Source organism: Peromyscus californicus, unplaced genomic scaffold, assembly GCF_007827085.1.
Source record: "Peromyscus californicus insignis strain IS unplaced genomic scaffold, ASM782708v3 Scaffold_15__1_contigs__length_86483966, whole genome shotgun sequence".
Classification (NCBI taxonomy): domain Eukaryota; kingdom Metazoa; phylum Chordata; class Mammalia; order Rodentia; family Cricetidae; genus Peromyscus; species Peromyscus californicus.
The window spans coordinates 47599726-47619963 of record NW_026294447.1 but is presented as its reverse complement, the minus strand read 5'-3'; the positions used below and the strand labels follow the sequence as shown (position 1 = coordinate 47619963).

At 37.5% G+C, this 20238-nt stretch overlaps 1 protein-coding gene across 7 annotated transcripts in view; it reads left to right on the top strand.

Annotated features, from left to right (window-relative positions):
- Eml5 (EMAP like 5) overlaps positions 1-20238 on the top strand; it is a 115352-nt gene that overhangs the window by 49875 nt on the left and 45239 nt on the right. For all 7 annotated transcript variants that reach the window (XR_008218341.1, XM_052738733.1, XM_052738732.1 and 4 more), the window contains exons 11-20: positions 1580-1747; positions 2337-2443; positions 2833-2951; positions 4446-4632; positions 8826-8931; positions 11011-11104; positions 12173-12273; positions 14032-14234; positions 15223-15334; positions 16372-16499. Coding sequence is in view for 6 of the 7 variants with exons in the window: in XM_052738733.1 (XP_052594693.1) it covers positions 1580-1747; positions 2337-2443; positions 2833-2951; positions 4446-4632; positions 8826-8931; positions 11011-11104; positions 12173-12273; positions 14032-14234; positions 15223-15334; positions 16372-16499 (1325 nt within the window). In the remaining variant the exon portion in view is untranslated. The remainder of the gene's footprint in view (positions 1-1579; positions 1748-2336; positions 2444-2832; positions 2952-4445; positions 4633-8825; positions 8932-11010; positions 11105-12172; positions 12274-14031; positions 14235-15222; positions 15335-16371; positions 16500-20238) is intronic.

The following is a 20238-nucleotide window of genomic DNA, read 5'->3' as shown; positions in this document are numbered from 1 at the left end:
CAGATGTAGACAGCACACCTGCCACCTCATGGTTTGTTTTCCTGGATTCTTCATTTTTTTTATTTAATTAAAATATATCTATGTAATTTTCCTTCCATTTTCTCCCATGCCTCTCATGACCCCCTTTCAAATTCTTTGCCTTTTAAATTATTGCACACACACACACACACACACACACACACACACACATATCTGCAAATAAATATGTAAATGCAAAAGGGACTGTTCAGTGTTGCTTGTTTTGTATGTTTTTTTAAATGGTTGACCTCTTGAGATTGGATAAGATTTAGGGTGCTCATCTCTGAGGAAGACATTCTCCCTCCCTCAGTAGTTTATAATTGCCTATAACTCTTCTCCTAGGGGTGGGACCACCTTCGATTCCCCCCATCTACTTTGGCCTGTCAGCTATAGTGTTGTCATTGTTCAGGTCTTGTTTCAGTAGCCCTGCTGTTGAGATTTCATGTGTGCAGCTTCCCTGTCATATCTAGAAGACTCAATCTTGCAGAGGTCCTCCAGGGTTCTTACAGTTTTTCTACAACAGCCCCCAGCCTTGGGTGGAAGGATTGTGTTGTAGATGTATCAGTTGGGACTGGGCTCCCCACCGTCAAGTCCTCTGCCTTTTGACCAGCTGTGACATTCTGTAATAATCTTTGCTGGAAAAAGAAGCTTCTTTGATGAGGATTGGGAGCTACAGTTACTTATCTGTGGGTATAAGGCTAAGTAATTAGACTTTGGCTAGGAATTGTGCTAGCTTAGGGAGGTGGCAGTAGTAGGTTCTCTGAACCTGTATGCCCTGAACTCTGAGCTCTGTGACACAGCTTACTTACCACTAATTTGACCTCAGTAGCCCCAGGTTTTTGGCCGGGTTTTCAGGACCAGACCTGATTACTCTCCTGCTGAGCAGGCCTTAAGTCCCATTATGAAGCTGTTGGTTACAGCCAGGATATGTGTCACTCTTGCCCCTTAGGGATATCTTACTGGGATGATCATTTGTATAGTTCACAGGTGTCACAGCAGGTAGGGCTGTTGAGCTGGCCTCCCTCAGCAGCGTGGGTAGTACCTCCTGGTATTGTGGAAGCTAGGCTTTTGGGTCAGATCCAGCTGTGTTCCTCCAAGTCCCGTGTCCCAAAGTGCATATTGTCTTCAGCAGTAGGAACTTAGACCGTGAAGTTTTTGTGGTTCCTACCAAAACATACGGTAAAATCAGTAAAAGAAACATTTGCACCCCTCAGTTCATTCATTTCTTCACTTAGCTAATCATTTGAAATCATTTTCCCATCTGGTCATACTTAAGATAATGGTGTGATGTTGTAATAGTTTGGATAGAGTAGTTGTTGTTTAAGGTGGTATTTTTTTTTTTTTTTTTTTTTTGGTTTTTCGAGACAGGGTTTCTCTGTGTAGCTTTGCGCCTTTCCTGGTACTCGCGCCGTAGACCAGGCTGGCCTCGAACTCACAGAGATCCACCTGGCTCTGCCTCCCGAGTGCTGGGATTAAAGGCGTGCGCCACCACCGCCCGGCATTAAGGTGGTATTTTTGTGTATTGGCTTCTATCCATTTAAAGGTATATTTTTTGTTATAGGGGCCAAGTTTAGAAAATATATTGGCCATTCAGCTCACGTAACTAATGTCAGATGGTCACATGATTATCAGTGGGTTATTTCTATTGGTGGAGCTGATCACTCTATCTTTCAGTGGAAATTCATTCCTGAAAGAAAATTAAAAGATGCTCTTCACATAGCACCCCAAGGTAAGCTTAAACAGCTTCTGCATTAATAGCTCCATAGTAATGATTTTTCCATTAAAGCTTATTAAGATCAGAAATTTCCTGCTAAAATAAGTGTGTATCTTTAAAGTCAGGTATCACAGAGTATGCCTTGTGAAGTATTTGGGTTGAGATTTAATTTGTTGAATAAGTGAAGTAATAGTTCTGCTAGCAAAACCAACAATTAATCTTTCATCTCAGAGATATGGGTTCTTGGGTCTTGTATATACTTTAAAAAATGTCACTTCATCTGTTGTGTGTAGTGTTTTTAATGCTGATTATAGGCTATATTCACTTGTATCTACATAGACATTTAAATTTGGTGTAGCCATCATTGAGGAGTCAGTGGAGGAATTTAAAGGAGCTATTGAGTTTGCAGTAAGCATACAGGAAGATAATCTGTAGTACAGTTTACTGACCTCCGTGTCACTTGAGTAGGTCATTTCATTTTATTGTTTAATGGCTTTGTTTCCCTGTCAAGCTGATAGAGTCACCTCTTAATTATTAATTTTACATTGTTGTTTTGAAAGTAAATCTTTAAACAAATGGTATTTTGTTTTTTAAAAACTTACAGAAAGTCTGGCTGAGTCCAACAGTGACGAATCAGATTCAGATTTATCTGATGTTCCGGAACTGGATTCTGAGATTGAACAAGAGACACAGCTTACTTACCACCGGCAGGTAATGCCCCGTTAGCCTGTGATGCTGTCCCCCAAAAGTCCGGGTTCTTTTCTTGACTTCTGCTACTTTTTATCTATTGTGAATATTTATGGCTTTAATTTCTCCAGTAATGGATGGTTCTTTGAGTTTTCCCCCTTTGAACATCCTAGCACACTTACATAAAATGTTCTTTTGTATTAAATGCTTGATGTGCTAAGTAAGTCTGTTTTCTGTTTGTCTGTAGAATTTTGTCACAGTAGACCACCACATTCTCTTTGAAGTATAAAAGTTCTTGGAATACTAAATTTTACAAAGTGTTCTCTTACCAGCATCTGAAAGTTATATTGAGGATATGAGCGTCTTTATTAATACCAACCCTAATTGTATTTCTATGTATATACATTTTTAAGGTTTACAAAGAAGATCTACCTCAGCTTAAAGAACAATGCAAAGAAAAACAGAAAAGTGCTACTTCTAAACGAAGAGAGCATGCTCCAGGAAATAGTATTCGGCTGCACTTCATTCATGGGTATAAAATGCTATTTTTCATTTGTGTATTGACTTTGAGTTTGCACTTAAAAGCTTGGCAGGTCACCCTGCCTCGCTTTGCTTCATTCATGGGTATAAAATGCTATTTTTCATTTGTGTATTGACTTTGAGTTTGCACTTAAAAGCTTGGCAGGTCACCCTGCCTCGCTTTGCTTCATTCATGGGTATAAAATGCTATTTTTCATTTGTGTGTTGACTTTGAGTTTGTACTTAAAAGCTTGGCAGGTCACCCTGCCTCACTTTGCCTCTGTTTCCCTATCTTCAAATTGGTGCCTGACTAAAAGTGTTGCAATGAGGAATAAGTGAGCCATGCCAGAGATGATGGACAACATTGTCTGGCACACATGAGCCACCCTGAAAGTCTTGGTTACATTTCTAAAAAACTGTCTTTTGAAAGTTTGATACTGCATTCATAGAAGTGGACATGATACCTTTAAAAATGTAAGAGGTAATTATCTTTCCTCCAATATGACTAAATTGGAATTTTCTGAATCCCTTTTTGCCTGCGTATTTAGGATTTAATGTTTAGCTAATTGTTCTTAGTTTCTGGCATCCCTTAGAGCACATACTGTACAGGCCTCACATGTTCCTCACAGGAACAATTTCCTCCCCTCAGTAAGCATGAATTTCTCACCAGACTGGTAATACTTTCTAAGAATTTGAAAAGAATTTATTTATGAAAAGTATTTCCAGGCATAGAGAGATGGCTCAGTGGTTAGGTTTACTACTCTTCCATGGGACCTGAATTCTGTTCCAAGCACCTGTGGCCCCCAAGGGCACCTGCACACATGTGACAAATACACACACATACACATAAATAAAATAAATCTTTAAAAACAATATTTCCCTTCCAGTGTTCAAATAGGTAATATTTTTGTTGACTGTGTTGTGTGAATTTGACATCTTTGAAGCACAAATTAAGGTTGTCATTGATGGGATAGTATTAACCATTTTCATTGTCCTATTAAAATATTGTATTTTAATTGATTGCTTAAAGTTACTGTTGGAACATTTCTTACATTGTCAGGGTTCAATAATGTGCATAACGAAGTGCTACTTGAAACCTTCCTCTCACTTCTCCCCCTGCCCCCACCCCAGGTGTCATTTCCTTTCCCTATAAATAATAATTACTTTTAGAAATATTTGAATGCAAATATGTATTCATTCCTTACCCTATTGTGTATAAAAGGAAGTGGTTTTACTTTGTAGAGTACAAATTTAATAGTGTTTTTGCAAATACTAGAATACAGAAATTTCTGTACCTGATTTCTTTTATTAATATCTTAACCTAAATTTAGCTATTTGTAACCAGAGAGGCTCATAACAGAATGTATATTCTAAGAAACTGGCATTTTCCTTTAACTATTCAATTTCCTTAAGACAGGAAATTAAATGATCTGAGTGATACCTACTTCTCTGTGTTGATCAGATCAGAGATTAAAATGCATTGTGTATGACTTATTTTCTGCATTAGTTACAGAGGTTATGACTGTCGAAGTAATCTTTTCTACACTCAAATTGGTGAAATCGTGTACCATGTGGCAGCAGTGGGTGTCATATATAATAGACAACAGAACACACAGCGTTTTTACCTGGGTCATGATGACGATATTCTGTGTCTGGCTATTCATCCTTTGAAGGACTTTGTGGCCACAGGCCAGGTAAGTCCCCTTAAAAGACATGTGACAATAAGTCAGATAGGCAAGCTTTTCAAAAACTTGTTTTTGAGATCTATTTTTATGTGTATATATGTCTTGACTACATATATGTTTGTGTACCATGTGCGTGCAGTACCCATGGAGTGGAGAAAAGGGTACAAGATCCTCTGCAACTATATTACAGGTGGTTGTGAGCCTCTGAATGGATGCTGGGAATCAGACATGGGTCATTTGGCAGAGCAATCAGTGTTCTCAACTGTTGAGTCATCTCTCTAGCCCCCAAACCTTATCTGTTTAGGTGGAGTGACTAAAGCAATGTAACTAATTACTTAACAAAATGCTCTATAACACAGAATGACCATGTCTTTTATCATTCAATTGCAGAACCAACTTACCAGGTTTGCCAAAGCACAGGTTTTGAAATCTTGTTAGATACTTCTCTATGTGGGTATTCATAAAGAAGGAGGCAAAATGTTGTTTGTAGATTTTTACTGTATTTAAGAACTATACTACCTTCTGGATGTTTATTCAGTTTATTTTCACCTCAGCCTATGAGTATTTAAGAGCCAAAGGCAAAAGTGCCAAACAACCATGGAATGAAATCTTTAAAACCATGAGTCAAAATAAGTTGATTATCTCAGATATTTTGTCATAGAGATAGGACACTGACTAACATAGGTGCCTAGACCCCTGAAATGAGATGCCCCCAAGCATGCTACTATGTTACTATATATACCTCAACCAGACTGAATTTGGTGTTTGAATCTGAGTGTCTTTATTTATTAACTCTGGGCAAATTCTAGAGTCTCTGTGTGCCTCTGTTTCCTCCTCTTTAAAAGGAGGATACTATTGGTGCCTAACTTAAGTTATGATGATTGTTAAATAAGCCAGACTATGAGAAGACTGTGGGGCAGTATCTGTCAGGTAAGTAATTTCTCAGTGAATGTTAGTCCATATCATCCATCATCACTTCAGTGAGACATCTGAAGTGATCAATAGGCAATTGAAAATGTAGGTCTTGAATTTATATTTTTTTTAAAAAAAAAATCAGAGTGGCTTAGGAGACATTTTCTGGTTTAATAATGGAAATGAAAAGAAAATTATTTAGGTAAAATATAGAAAAAAAACCTGAATATTTAAAAGGGGAATCTTGAAGGTTTATATTTAAATAACAGGTGACAAAATTATGAAGAAAACAGTGATAAAAATGAAGGAAACTGGAGGATTAGGCAAAAGTCATGTTATAAAACTGTCAGGAGTAACAAAACTTATAGAGACCAGGTAAAACTTAAAACTCACTAATAATGTTTAGATGAATAACTTAATGAGGCATTGGCTGATTTAGTGCTATTTTGTTATACCTATGTATTAAAAACCCTCAAAATTAAGCAAAATTGATTTCTATCATTTTTTTTAGGAGTTGCTTTTTTATATAAAATGATAGTGTGTATTTATTTATATGTATATATATATATAATCTTTATAGTTAATTGCATAGTTCTAGAGCAATAATTGAGAATCATAGATTACTTGTGCATAAGCGAGCATCATAAACCAAGTGAGTTAGTCTCATGTCTATTGTTATGGCAAAATGTCTGAAGTTCTTTACTTCAGACATTTCATTCAGAGGACAGATTTATCTTGCTCCCCAGCTTCAGGAGTTTCAGTAGTTATATGACTCTGTTGCCTTTGGGCCCATGGGGAAGTGGCACATCACAGCAGGGGACACATGATGGGAAAGTTGCTCTGCTCTGCTGGCTGTGACGTAGACAAATAGGAATGTGCCATCATCTAAGTGTCCACTTTGAGGTGATACTCCAAATGACTGAGCTTCCTCCCACTAGGCTCTATGTCTTAAAGGTTCTGCTACTCCTGATAGCAGCCATGGGCTAGAGATCAACTCTCATGTATATATTCAAGGGCCCTTCAGATCCAAACTATAGCACCAAGTTAAAGATGAATGGGATGGGAAGGGTGGCAGTGGGTGGATGGGTAAGAAAGTGTATTTGAAGTTTCTTCTGCGAATAGGAAGAGATGGGGTAAAAAAGAAAGGAACGAAGAGCATCAGGAATCCAAAGAGCTAAAAGCTCAACTAAAGAACACAGAGAACACAAGAAAGATAAACACAAGCATGCAAGTTCTAGAAAGAGTAAACCTGACTATAAGAGTAAACAAATGACAATTATAAAGCAAACATTATTGAATTGGTATTCCAGAAAGCTTCTACGGTGAAGAAAGAAGAACTCAGTACAGTCTCTTCAATAATAACTCTAAGTGTAAATGCTCTGAACCCTCCAAGTAAAAGATGGAGATTGAGGGGGCTGTCATTGAATGGGAAGCTCACCTTCTTGGCTCCAGTGCCTAGCCAGTGAGCTCTTGAGATCTGCTATCTCTGCTCCTTAGTACTGAGGTTACAGCCACAGACAACAGTACTAGCTTCATACAAAGATACTAGGGGTTCAAATTATATCTGCAGATCCTCATGCTCACAGAGCTAGTGTCCTTACTCACTGGAACATCTCCCTAATCCTTAGAATCTAGATTTTACATTCATTTGTGGTGTGCATGCGTGTGTGTGTGTGTGTGTGTGTGTGTGTGTGTGTGTGTGTGTGTGTGTGTATGTGTGTGTATTTGTGCTTGCACACATGGAGGTCAGACAACTCACAGAAATTGGTTCTTTCCTTCCACCATGTGATGTCCAGGAATTGAACTCAGGCTTGGTGGTAGCACTGAACAATCTCACAGGTCCCCATAGTCTAAACTTTAAAAGAAGGCATGCAAATCAAAGGGTTACCTTTTGAGAAGAACAAGGGAATCAGGGGAGGGGGAACAAGAGCCAGGAATGGGAGGGTGAGTGTGCTCAAAAGTGCATTACATTCATGTGAAAACGTCATGACCCCATTATTTTAGATAATATGCACCAATAAAAACAGTATATGGTAGAAAAACAATGCCATAGTGCTGTTTTCCATTTTGGTTTCATATACATGCTTAGTGCTTTAACCCTTTCTGTATTATACCAGTATTATAATCTAGAATATTCTTGCTTGCTTCTCTTTATCGAAGATATGCACTTTCTGAAGTCATAGCTCTATTTTGTGATATATGTTTCATGAAGTCTTTTCCTGAAAGTTGTTTTATTCTTATTAAGTGTGGGAGCCCACAGAGGTTTCCTAGTGAGATCTGAGCTTGCTTTACCCAGCAGGGCTGCATAAGGGGATGGCTTGACCACGTGTGTGGTTAACAGGTGTTTGGAAGGGTCTGCATTTTTCTGTGCTACAGTGAAGTCTTTTGCTCCACTCCTTGGCATTTCTATAAATAGCCCTTTAGAAGAGACAGAAGGGGCTGGTGGGTTTTGACTAGGCCCTCCCGAGGCTATCCTGTGTTTCTCTCTCTCTCTCTCTCTCTCTCTCTCTGTCTGTCTCTGTCTCTGTCTCTCTGTCTCTCTGTCTCTCTGTCTCTCTGTCTCTCTCTCTCTCTCTCTCTCTCTCTCTCTTTCCTCTATATGTCTAATATGTCTATCTAAATATTTCTTACTTCTTCCTGTTCAAGAGTACCCTTGGGGAAAAAGTGGGATCAGGTCTCCCACAATTAAGTATATAGTACCATTTGTCCTTAATGTCCCGTTTTTCTAAGGAGTTTACAAAAGTTATCTGAGTGTCATAATACTCAAAGTGCCTATCACAGTAACCCTACCAACAATAGGTACTTAGTAATTATTTATTATCATTCTTGTGAATTGTAGGAGGAGTAGAAGGAGTCATACATAATTCTGTAATAGTTCTAGAGATACTGTGACTGTCTTACTTTATTATCTGTTTTTGTTTTGCCCAGGGTATTGAACCAGAGGTTGCATATATACTAAACATGCGCTTGTATCTGTGAGCCACAACCTCAGTCTCTTTAATTAACATTTTCAGATTGTTTTTAGTTAGTAAAATAACGGATCATGCCATGACATTTTCATTTTCACAAAGTTGTATCATTTTCTTGGTTATCTCTTCACTCTTCTCTCTTTAATCCCACTGAGAGTTTGAAGAAATGTTAATGAAAAAAATACCATGGTTATTCTCTTCTTTTTCTTTTTAACTTAATAAATTTCCATGACAAATAAAGGCTATATAAGTGTTTTATTTCCTTTTAACAGATATAAAAAGAATTGTTTACAATGGCTTTTATAATTATATCTTTATCAGGTAGGTAGAGATCCCTCAATTCATGTATGGGACACAGAAACCGTTAAACCATTGTCTATATTAAAGGGCTACCACCAATATGGCGTCTGTGCAGTTGATTTCTCAGGTAAGTCTCTTCTATCTCAGGAAGAATGATCAAAACATAGAGCGAAAATATAGCATTTAAATCAGTGTTACCTAAACTTTCTATTTAGCTATGGCCTTCACAGTTTTTATCAAGTGTGTATACTGTTCTAATCAAACATAAGGGTTGAACTAGGTTTTCTGGCTTATTTATAATTATAGTGTAATGGCTATAGCTATAAAGTCTTTTTTAAATGTCCATGTTAATATCAGCATAAAAATGGCTTTGTGCAAAACACCTAAAACTGTCACGGTTCCTCTTGTAATGTGTACCTTCCCTTTGGACAAATTTTGATGTTAAACTTTTACAGCTTTAAAGTAAACTTTGAAAATGTTTAGGGTGAATGAAATGAGAATGTTTTCTAGGTGTCTATATTAAGTAGCAGTTTCAGTACATCTTATAATTTTAGTTCATGCTATCAGTTTAGCAGCTAAAGATAGATATACCTGCAGTGAAACCTGATGTGTGGATTGGAAGAAAAATGTTTTATTGAAGAAGTGCACATTATGAAAAATTAATGTTTTTGCTGCCTTAACCAATCAGTTATCCATAAATGAGATTTGTGGGGAAAACATATATACACATATATTTTCAAGAGTACTAATAGTCAAGAAATAGGAAAATGTAGAGCAGACTAAGTGAGTCAACAATAAAACATGAGTGGTAGCACTGAACAACTAGCTAAGATTTGCAAAAGGGAGGCGAGTGGAAAGATTCTCTTCCAGTTTGCCCCTTCTAACCTGTAAACACATGCACTTCTGTCAGTATGTCGCAACAGTCACTTCCTTCAGTATTTATATAGTCACTTACTTGTTGTTTGGTAACAGTGACGACTGAAACTCAGCCTTCACTAAAAGCAGCCACATTAGTGACAGTGTGTTGTAATCCAGATGTTTTTCATTTTATGAATTTTCCTTAGTCACTGAGTTTTTATGTCATAGTAGAGTTCTTAATAGTGAATTTAATTGAAATAGATCTGTTTTCTCTTCCTTTCTTATTTTCTTAATACAGATTTTGGTTTTATTTTTTTATTGATCTTTAAAAATTATTTGTATTGATGGGGTATAGGGTGATTTATGTGTGTGGTGCCAGTAATGGATCCCAAGACTATATACACCAAACAAGTGCTCTACCATTGATCTATGCCCCTAGGCCCTAGTATGATGTTCTGATTACAGGTATATGTAATAATCACTTCACAGGATGGTTAGGATACCCATCATTTTATACATTTACCATCCCCACCCAGCCTTCTTCTTCTCAACCTAATGAATACAGAAAGTAACTTTGGTCAAGTGTGATAATGATTCAAAAACCCATTACCCAAGCTTGGAAGATGACTCTATGAGTAAAATCGCTTGCTGCATGAACCTGACAATTTGAGTTCAATCCCTAGAGCTCATACAAAGGTGGATGGAGAGAACCAACTTATATTGTTGTCCTTTGACTTACACACACACACACACACACACACGCACGCACGCACATTTAAGTTAAAAGAACCATTACCTCCACTCTCTTCTAAGTTCTAGTTCTTTTCATGGATGTATACATGCCTAACATTTTCAAGTTGTAAATGTAGTGCCGTGGCATATTTGTCAATTTTCTGCTATAACACCTTAAGGTGGGTACTAATAAAACCAGAGACCTGGATAGCTCACAGTTCTGGAAACTGAAAATTCAAGGCAAGTGGCTCCATTGGTTCTGCTTGTGACAAGAGCCTCTTTGGCTATGTCACAGCATAACAGACAGCATCATAAGTGCAAAAGGAAGAGATAACACGGTGAGTTGGGAAGCCAGGGAGATTAAGGACCAAACTTGTTTTTATTGTAACAACCATTACAGTAGAGCTAACTCTTCATGAGAGGGCTGTCTACCTTTCTTAGGGCAGAGCACACAGCAGTTTAATCCCTGCACACCAGGCCCATCTCTTAACTGGTCTACCGGCTTACACCATCACACTGTCTTGGGGTGGAGGGCCTGTTCAAATGAGAACCTGTGGCTCTAGAAAACACATTACATGGTTTTGACTTCAGAATCTCGTCTTTTTGGTTGTCACAGCTGATGGGAAACGCCTGGCTTCAGTTGGAATAGATGACAGCCACACCATTGTACTGTGGGACTGGAAGAAAGGGGAGAAACTTTCAGTGGCAAGGTAGGGAGAACCCTTACCATGTTGGTAAAACACTACTGTTACCACGTACTTCACTCTTTTGAAGTCAGGATAATATGTGAGTTTTTTATGATTATCAGCTTTTATTACCTTTAAATAAATATAATCAAGCTAAAAGAGAAATGATTTTATTATTTCTTTGTAGGTTTAACCCCTGCGAACCCATTTTTAATGTGCCTTAATGGGACATTGGAAATTACTATTTCATTTTACCATCACAAAGAGTGAATTCTATTAAAAGCAATTCTATACCAACTGGGAAGCATGGTAAAATGCTCATACATGTAATTGAAAAAAGATGTACATATGTCAAAAAAGAAATTATATGTCATTTTCTCATATTTTTCTATATTTCTGTTTTCTAAACTGAGCATGATTCATTTTATAATAAAATGTTAACAGTGCTTTGAAGGAAGAAGTAGTTAACAGTGTTGGAGGCTACATTTAAAGTTTGTTACTCTCTCAAAGTGAGATGTTAAAGTACTTAAAAATATGAATGCTTTTGCGGAGAATATAGATGATATCCAAGGACACAGTAGTTTCCAAGGAACTTTGAGGGGCTGGTAAGATGGCTCAGTGAGTAAGGGCACCAACTGTAACCTTAGTTTCATCACCAGGGCCTCGTGGTGGTAGGGGAGAGATGGTCCTTGCAAGCTGTCCTCCCACTTCTGACACACATGCTGTGGCATGAATACCCCTCCCCCAAAATAAATAAATGTAATAAAAGGAATATTGAAGGGTATGCTAAATTGTAGTAAATTGCCGTTTCAAAGTTTCTTTTACTCATTCATGTCATATACAGCATTCCTTCCCTGTGCACAGTACAGCAGGTCTCATGGGTACTACCTAAATGAAGTTCTGTTTTCACTGTCTACTGGCTGGAGAATCTGCTGAACAGGGTTAATATGCTTAAATAGTGACAAATGTACAATTCCTGAATGTCAGAGACCAGCAGGAAACACCAATCTAGTAGGTGGAGGGCTCTAGCTAGGATGTGAGTTGTCTTGGGATGGATTCTTTGCAGAGCTAAAACATTCTGGTTTATTTCAGAGGCAGTAAAGATAAGATTTTTGTTGTGAAGATGAACCCGTATGTGCCTGATAAACTAATTACAGCTGGGATTAAACACATGAAATTTTGGCGTCGAGCAGGTAAGGAAATGTTTCTTTTAACTCTTTTTAAATGCTAGAAAGCATTGCCTTTGTAAGGAAATGTTTCTTTTAACGCTTTTAAAATGCTAGAAAGCATTGCCTTTAAAATAATTTATCTAAGTACAATTGGTATTCTGGACTGGATCCTGGGATGGAAAAGGAAAATTTTTAGAAGAGGTGAAATCTCAATGAAGCCTAATGTTCAATTAATAACACTGTGTAAATGATTTTGGTTTCTTCATCTTGACAAAGGGATCGTGATGTTCAGATGTTCATATTTATGAAAACTGGATAGAGGACTATGCAGAAACACTGTTATTTTACATCTTTCCAGAAACCTAACATTATCTAAGATAACCTTATGGGTGGGAGGGGTCATAGGTCAGGGGTAGAATGCATTCCTAACATTCCTCAGGGCCAGTTTAATCCCCACCATCAAAAAGAAAGACTTTAATTTTTAAGGGATGTTCTTGTCTTGGTACATTTCAAACAAAGATAATTTAACCTGTGGGATTAATCAGTTGATGTACAGATTTCTCCCTTTTGTTAAAGAGATGTTTTATAGTCTAAACTAAAATTGAAAATTTTTATAAAAATGCCTTGTATGCTATAAAGTAATACAGAAATATTCTGTTTCTTTAGTCATTTGTAACTATAAATCACAAATGTGTAATAAACATATTTTACCATAAAAACACCTCTTTTTCAAATAAAATAGTATATTTATGTCAGCAATGTGGCATTGAAGTCTCAATGAACTGAAACCTTTCAGAGAAAATGCTTAAATGTGAGAAGTAAAACATGAGAAATCAACAAACTGTGTAATGACATTTCCCAACTTCACCTGACTTTCAAGTTGTGAACTATGTTGAATGTGAACTGATGTTTCAGTTTTGTATTGAATGTTGTACCAGAGGCTAAGTAAACCATAGTGTTTATAATTATAGAATGAAATAGAATTTGGGGTTTCATTCCCATAAATTTAAACAAGCTTTTCATTTGGTCATATCAGTCACTCGGAATTGAAAATGCCTACTAAGAAACACTTGAGAAGACACACACACACACACACACACACACACACACACACACACACACACACACACACGCATACACACCTATCTACATATTTGTTTAAAATAAGAGATTTAAAGAAAGTAAATATTAAGCAGCTGGAGAGATGGCTCAGTGGTTGAGAGCACTTGCTACTCTTCCAAAGGACCCATGTTTAATTCCCAACACCCACAAGGCTGCTCATAGGTAGGGCATCCAATGCCCTCTTCTGGACCTCATGGGCACTGCATGAATGTGGTGCATAGGTATACATGCAGGCAAAACACACATACACATAAACAATAATTTGTCACAGACTCCCTTCAATTATTAAAAAAAGGAAAGTAAATACATACCTTAAAAATTTGTAATTGAGTAACATTTTTCCTTAAATTTTGTTACACATCTAATAGCCTTGAAACTGAATCATAAATGGATAAATGTTAAGGTTTGATGTGCATTTTCAGCCTTCTATATTTTCAGAGGCCAGATCCACAGAGTTCATTAGGCAATAAAATTAATTACCTGTTTTCTTTAAGTATTACCCCTTACTTGCATAGTTTTAGGTAAATTCTTAGTTGAAGGAAATACCTTAAGCATGAGGCTAAACTGGATTCTCATGCTATTTTATCCAGGTCTATACTTCTTTATAACTGGACATTTTGAAAGCAACACATTCACATTTATTTTTTTTTTATGAATTAGGAGGAGGATTAATTGGAAGAAAAGGCTACATAGGCACTCTGGGGAAAAATGACACAATGATGTGTGCAGTGTATGGATGGACTGAAGAGATGGCCTTTTCTGGAACATCCACAGGAGATGTGTGCATCTGGAGAGATATCTTTCTTGTCAAAACAGTTAAAGCCCACGATGGGCCGGTGTTCAGTATGCACGCATTGGAGAAAGTAAGTAACCTAGGGTAATTCTAAGTTAAATACAGTTATCATGAAAGAAGCACTGCTTTCTGCTTGGCTTGGCTACCCAACTATAGTTTGTGGTTTTCTTTCTTTTCACATCCATAAATATGATATGAAACAGGCATGTTGCTTAAAATATGTTTTAAATGTCATATAATGGCACATGCCTGTAACCCCAGCACTCAGAGATGAATGAAGGAGAATCATAAGTTCAAAGTCATCTTTGGATGAATAACTACTTCAAGGTAGCCCGAACTACATGAGACTCTGTCTAAAATAAAACCCAAAAGATTTGCCAGAAGTGATGGCTCATGTCTATAATCTCAGCACTCAGAAGGATTGGAAGTTTGAGGCTAGCCTGGGCTATAAACAGAGACTTGCTTCAAAAAAAATAAAAAAGCACAGGAAGGGCTGGTGAGCTGGCTCAGCATGTAAGATGCTCACTGCACAAGCCTGACAGCCTGAGTCAGTCCCTGGAACCCACAGTGGAAGGAGAGAACCAATCCTCAAAGGTTGTCCTATGACCTATTCAGAAAGGCTGTCTCTCATGAACACACAAATTATTATTATGAAAGAAAGGAAAATAAAAGCTTACTATAGTAAGCCCCTGCTGTATGTCAACATTATGCTAAGTGCTCTCCGTATAATCACATCCTATTCAGTACCGTTGCTGTTCCTTCGTCTCCAAGGTAAAGTAGGAGGCTTTGGAAGGGTATATGATTGCTGAAAGTACAGGTGGAGCTCATCACCCCCTGTAGAAACTGGTCTTTTGGATCCTATCCTATTACCACTATGAATATCTTTATAGATTCTGTGTTGATGTTTGGGGACTATAATAAATGCTTGTTCTAATCCCTGTCATTCAGAAGCTGTGACTTTCATCTACAATCTTTTCTCTATAGCTTTTCAATACAAAGCAGGTCATTGTTTTTGATGTAGTTTGGTCTTTACTAATTGGAACTGTTTGTTTCCATAGGGATTTGTAACTGGAGGAAAAGACGGTGTGGTAGCCCTTTGGGATGATTCCTTTGAAAGATGTCTGAAGACCTATGCTATAAAAAGAGCTGATTTAGCCCCAGGATCTAAAGGTGGTTTCATATTTAGTCTATTGCTCAGGAAAAGACTAATCATTTGTCAGTATGCTCATTCACTGAGGTGGAACACAGGAAATACATTTCCCTTCTTTATGAGTATCAGAATTAAATAGGAATCACTTAACATGATACCAGAGTCCTTCTCCTCCCTTCTCTGACACAGTTGATGGACTAACTATGACACTCTTTAACATTTAACTTTCATCCTTAGCGGCATTCAGGAGCTTATTGTCAGGTTGCATTTTGAGCATACCTCACAAGCCTGGCAACCTGAATTCAGTCCCTGGAACCCACAGTGGAAGGAAAGGCCTGTGCTGGCCTCCTCTCTAGCCTTGCAGATCTTTCGTTGTTTGTGTGTGTGTGTGTGTGTGTGTGTGTGTGTGTGTGTGTGTGTGTGTGTATTTCTTTCTTTCAGGGACTGTGCCACACCTCCTCCGATCTTGAGGCCTTTTCTGCAAACTTTTACTGCTCCTAGAGTCTGTTCTTCCATTCAGTGACAGAACCATGTGTTCACTCTTCAGATCTCAAACAGGATTTAATTTAGATGACTTCACCCTCACTTCCCTCTTCAGAAAGTTTAGTTGCCTTCTTAAATTCTCCCTTTCTAAAACCTCCTCACACAAGATCTGTTGCAAGAGCTAGGTCTGCCATGCTTGCCAGTACATCACTGAGGCCTGCCTAGGACACACTGGATGAAAGAATAATATATCTTACTCTGAATTGGTGTTCCTGGTTAGGATTTTACACATAACCTAAGGGGAACAGGAAGAAGATTTGCTAATGTATGAGGCAAAAAAGTAGTTATCAGAATGGTAGTGTGGGATCTGGGTAGAACGGAATTCTATGTTGTTATGCTTATTCTGAGATTAACAAATTGAAGAAAGGAAATACAGTGTATTATTAGAATTTCTAAAATATAAAAAAACTTCATAAAGTGATTTTTACCACCCAAATAGCATTAGTGGAAAAGCATACATTCTGGAATTATCTTAGCTTCATACCTACAACAACTTGTCCCTTTAACATTTCAGGTCTGCTCTTGGAAGATAACCCATCTATACGTGCCATATCATTAGGACACGGTCATATTTTAGTTGGCACAAAGAATGGTGAAATATTAGAAGTGGACAAAAGTGGCCCAATAACGCTTCTGGTGCAGGTACTTTAAACACTGATGTGTGCTTTTCCTCCTTTGCAGGTCATGTTTCCTTCAGAATATGGGAAGCAAAATTGATGCTGGTGAAAACAGTGCCAAATGAGTTATGGAAACATGTCCCAATGGAGACTCAGTAAATTAGCTCAGTGACTAGACGCAGTCAGTAAATGAATACACATGTTCTCATACAGAATTATTACCAATATTTAAGTAAAACTTGTCACTAATTATGAAATCAATGGGACAAAAACTAGTTATTTATTTGACCCAGACATTCATTTCATGTTTGATTTTGGTTTTTGGAGTATTATTAAACATAAGATACTTGTTTTCTGAAACTCTTTGGTTAAATATGTCTTAGGTGTATAGCCTACAGAAGTGAAAAAGGAGAGCATGACTATATACTGAAATGGTATTACTGAAAATATTTATCAGTGAAAAGAAGCTAGTGAAAATTCAGAAATAAACTTTTTTGAAAGGCTGAGTCTCACTGTGGTCTGCTGACTTGGAACTTGCCGTGTAGACCAGACCGGCCTCAAACTCATAGAGATCTACTTGCCCCTGCTCTGCTTCTGCCTCCTTTGTTAATGCAGACATATGTCTTTAATTCTCTGCTTCATTCTTGTTAGGACACCAAAGAGCACACACAGAGCACTGCTCTTGCTTCATTTAGTAATTTATTGTTAATACCCCATAAGTGAGATTGTGGAAAAGGCAAAACGTGTACTAATGATAGCTTGTTAATACTAATAGTTAATACTAATGATAGCTTTTTACATGATATGCCTTTGAAATAAAAACATACTAAAGTCATCATAAGGTTTCTGGTGTGTGTGTGTGTGTGTGTGTGTGAGAGAGAGAGAGAGAGAGAGAGAGAGAGAGAGAGAGAGAGAGAGAGAGAGAGAGAAGGGAAGGAGGGAGGGAGGGAAGGAGGGAAGGAGAAAGGGAGGGAGGGAGAGGTGTGTCTATGTAATGTAACTCTGGTTGGCTTTACACTCATGATTTTCCCCCTTGGGTCATACATTACATGTCTGGCTAGTCATGGTACTCCACCTGTTTATGAGATTTCAGATGGTATTACTGCAAATACTCTCAGATGTGAATATAGAAGAATTACTTTTTAAATTTTCATAGAAAAAGATTTAGACATCATAAATGATGTCTATTGAGATAAAAAAAATTGTGTGGGGTGAGGAACTGAGAAGAGTTAAAGAGGGGATAAATAACAAAATACATTGTATACTTGTATGGCATTCTCAAAGAGGAAATGAAAATACCTTAAAAGAGAGGACATTTTAGAGAAAACAAACTGAATAGACTTATTTGAGCACTAAAGTATTCGTGCAGTGGACCACACTCAAAATCAGAAGAGATCTAGGGAGATGTGCCTCAGTATAGGCAGCAAGCTCTCGTCAGCTCGGTGCAAAAGACAGAGATCCATTTGGTTGGTTAGAATTGTTAAACCTTAGCTTGATGTTATTGGCAGTTTGAGATTGTCAGATTCTCTGATTGGAGTCCATCAGTGGCTTCTGTTTGGTAAAGCAGAAGTATTATTAATCATCTTAGTATTTATGTTGGCTTTCAGGTTGCTTACATAGTAACCATCAGGATGCTGTCCTGATGGCCTCCTAAGTAAAACTGTTCTCAATACTTCTTTTTAAAAAAATGGTACTAGGCATTTAGGCCAGGGTGTTGTGCACACTAAATACATACTCTACTCCTGAGTCATACCCCAACCCATCTCATTAATTTTTTTATATTATTATAAGGTAAGATTTTGATGTCTTTGTAGCTTCTTGACATTGGAATTCATGATAGCCTTGCCTTAGCTTTTACTGTCTAAATGTGTAGGTAAAAGCTTAGTGAATCCAGTGAAACAAGTCAAGCAAAGGTTTAATTGTTAGAAATAACATAACATAAAATGCTATTCATAAAATAATACTCTGCAATAACCAGTATTTTTATTTTTTATTATTTTTTTACATGTATTCATTGATTTGGGGGCAGTGCACATGCTGTGGCATGTGGGTGGAAGTCAGAGGACAACTTGGGGGTGTTAGTTCTCTTCTTCCACCGTTGGGTCTAGGAATCAAAATCAGATTGTCAGGCATGGGGGCATACACCATCACTGTCTGATCCTTCTCACTGGTTATTCCAATAACAAGTAATTTTATAGTTAAAATATGGAAGACCTACAATAAGAGTATTATGAAATTTTAATAAAGATATAAGAGATCTAAATAAATTACAAATTCTGTATGATTATTATCCATACTGTGATAAGATTTTTTTTAAACAAAATCTGCTTTTTAAAAAGTACCTAGAAGAGAAAATAAGAATAAGGAAGAAAGTGTTGAGACACTCTCAGTGACGTAAATATAGAAAACGCAGATTGATAGTAACTAAGGAGCATGGGAGTGTGTATCCTAACAGGATGTTAAAGACAACAGTGTTTGTAGCAGTGCTGTCTGAGATTAGGCTGCGGACCCGTCCTGATGGGGTCAGGTTCTCATGAACACGAAATAGCTCTTTGGTCACTAAGATCCCTAAATTACCGTGAGTAAGGTTCTGTGCTTTTCACTGTACAGTCTTAGTCTGTTAAGCTTTTTCCTGTTTTTTTTTTTTTTTGATGATATTTTAAATGGGATTTTCTAATTTTATTTTCAGATCATTCTTTGCTAGGATATAGTGCAGTTGATTTTGTATACATCCTGTGAATGGAAACTTAGGGCCTACAGACTTGCTAATTTCATTTATTAGTTCTAACAGTGTTGCAGTAGACCCTTTACCATGTTTTATGTGCAAGATCATGTCATCCGATTCACCCTCAGTTCTGGGTGGTGGCTACTTCTTTTTCTTGGCTACTTGCCCTGGCTAAAACTTCCATTGTAACACTGAATATAAGCAGTGAGAACAGGGGTTACTGCTTTTGTTCCTGGTCTGAGGAGAGCTTTAAGCTTTCCACCATTAAGTGTGATGTTAACTATAGGATACTCCTCCCCTCCCTCCCTTTCTCCATCCCTCCTTCCTTCCCTCCCTCTGTCTCTCCTTACCTCCCCCTCCCTCTTTTCCTTCTTTGTTTCCTCCCTTCTTTCCTCTCTCCTTTCTTTCCTTTCTCATTTTGAGACAGTTTTATAGATTGTCCTGGCTTGTCTGGAACTCACTATGTAGATTAGGCTGGCCTTGAATTTGCAGCTATCCTCCTGCCTCAGCTTCCTGGGTAATGGTAGTTTAGGCATGTAGGTTTTTCATAATGAAACTGTAGGTTTTTCACAAATGCTCTTTGCCAAGATGAGGAATCATGGTTTAATTTCTAATTTATTAAGTAGTTTAAATCATAGGCCAGGACGGGTTTGTCTAATGTTTTTTCTATGTCTATTAAGATGCTCATGGTGTTTTCATTTTCATTCCATCATACTTATTACATTAATTGATTTTGAGGTTTGACAGCTTGCTTTCCTGGTTGCAGTGTATAGTTGTTTTTACATGTGATGGATTCTGTTTGCTAATATATCATAGAAGATTGTAGTACTCCTGCTTAGAAGGGTTATTGCTTTGTATTTTTCTTATCTGGTTGTGGTATCAGGCTTTAGAAAATGATTTGGGAATTAGTGCATCATAGTTTAAGAAGAAAGTCAAGGGGAAAAAAGCTCCTAATCTCTTCTTAAAGAAACTGACTTTACAGCAGAATACAGAAAACAGTCATCTCTAAATGTGTTCTCAAGAACAGTGGAGGCTGTGA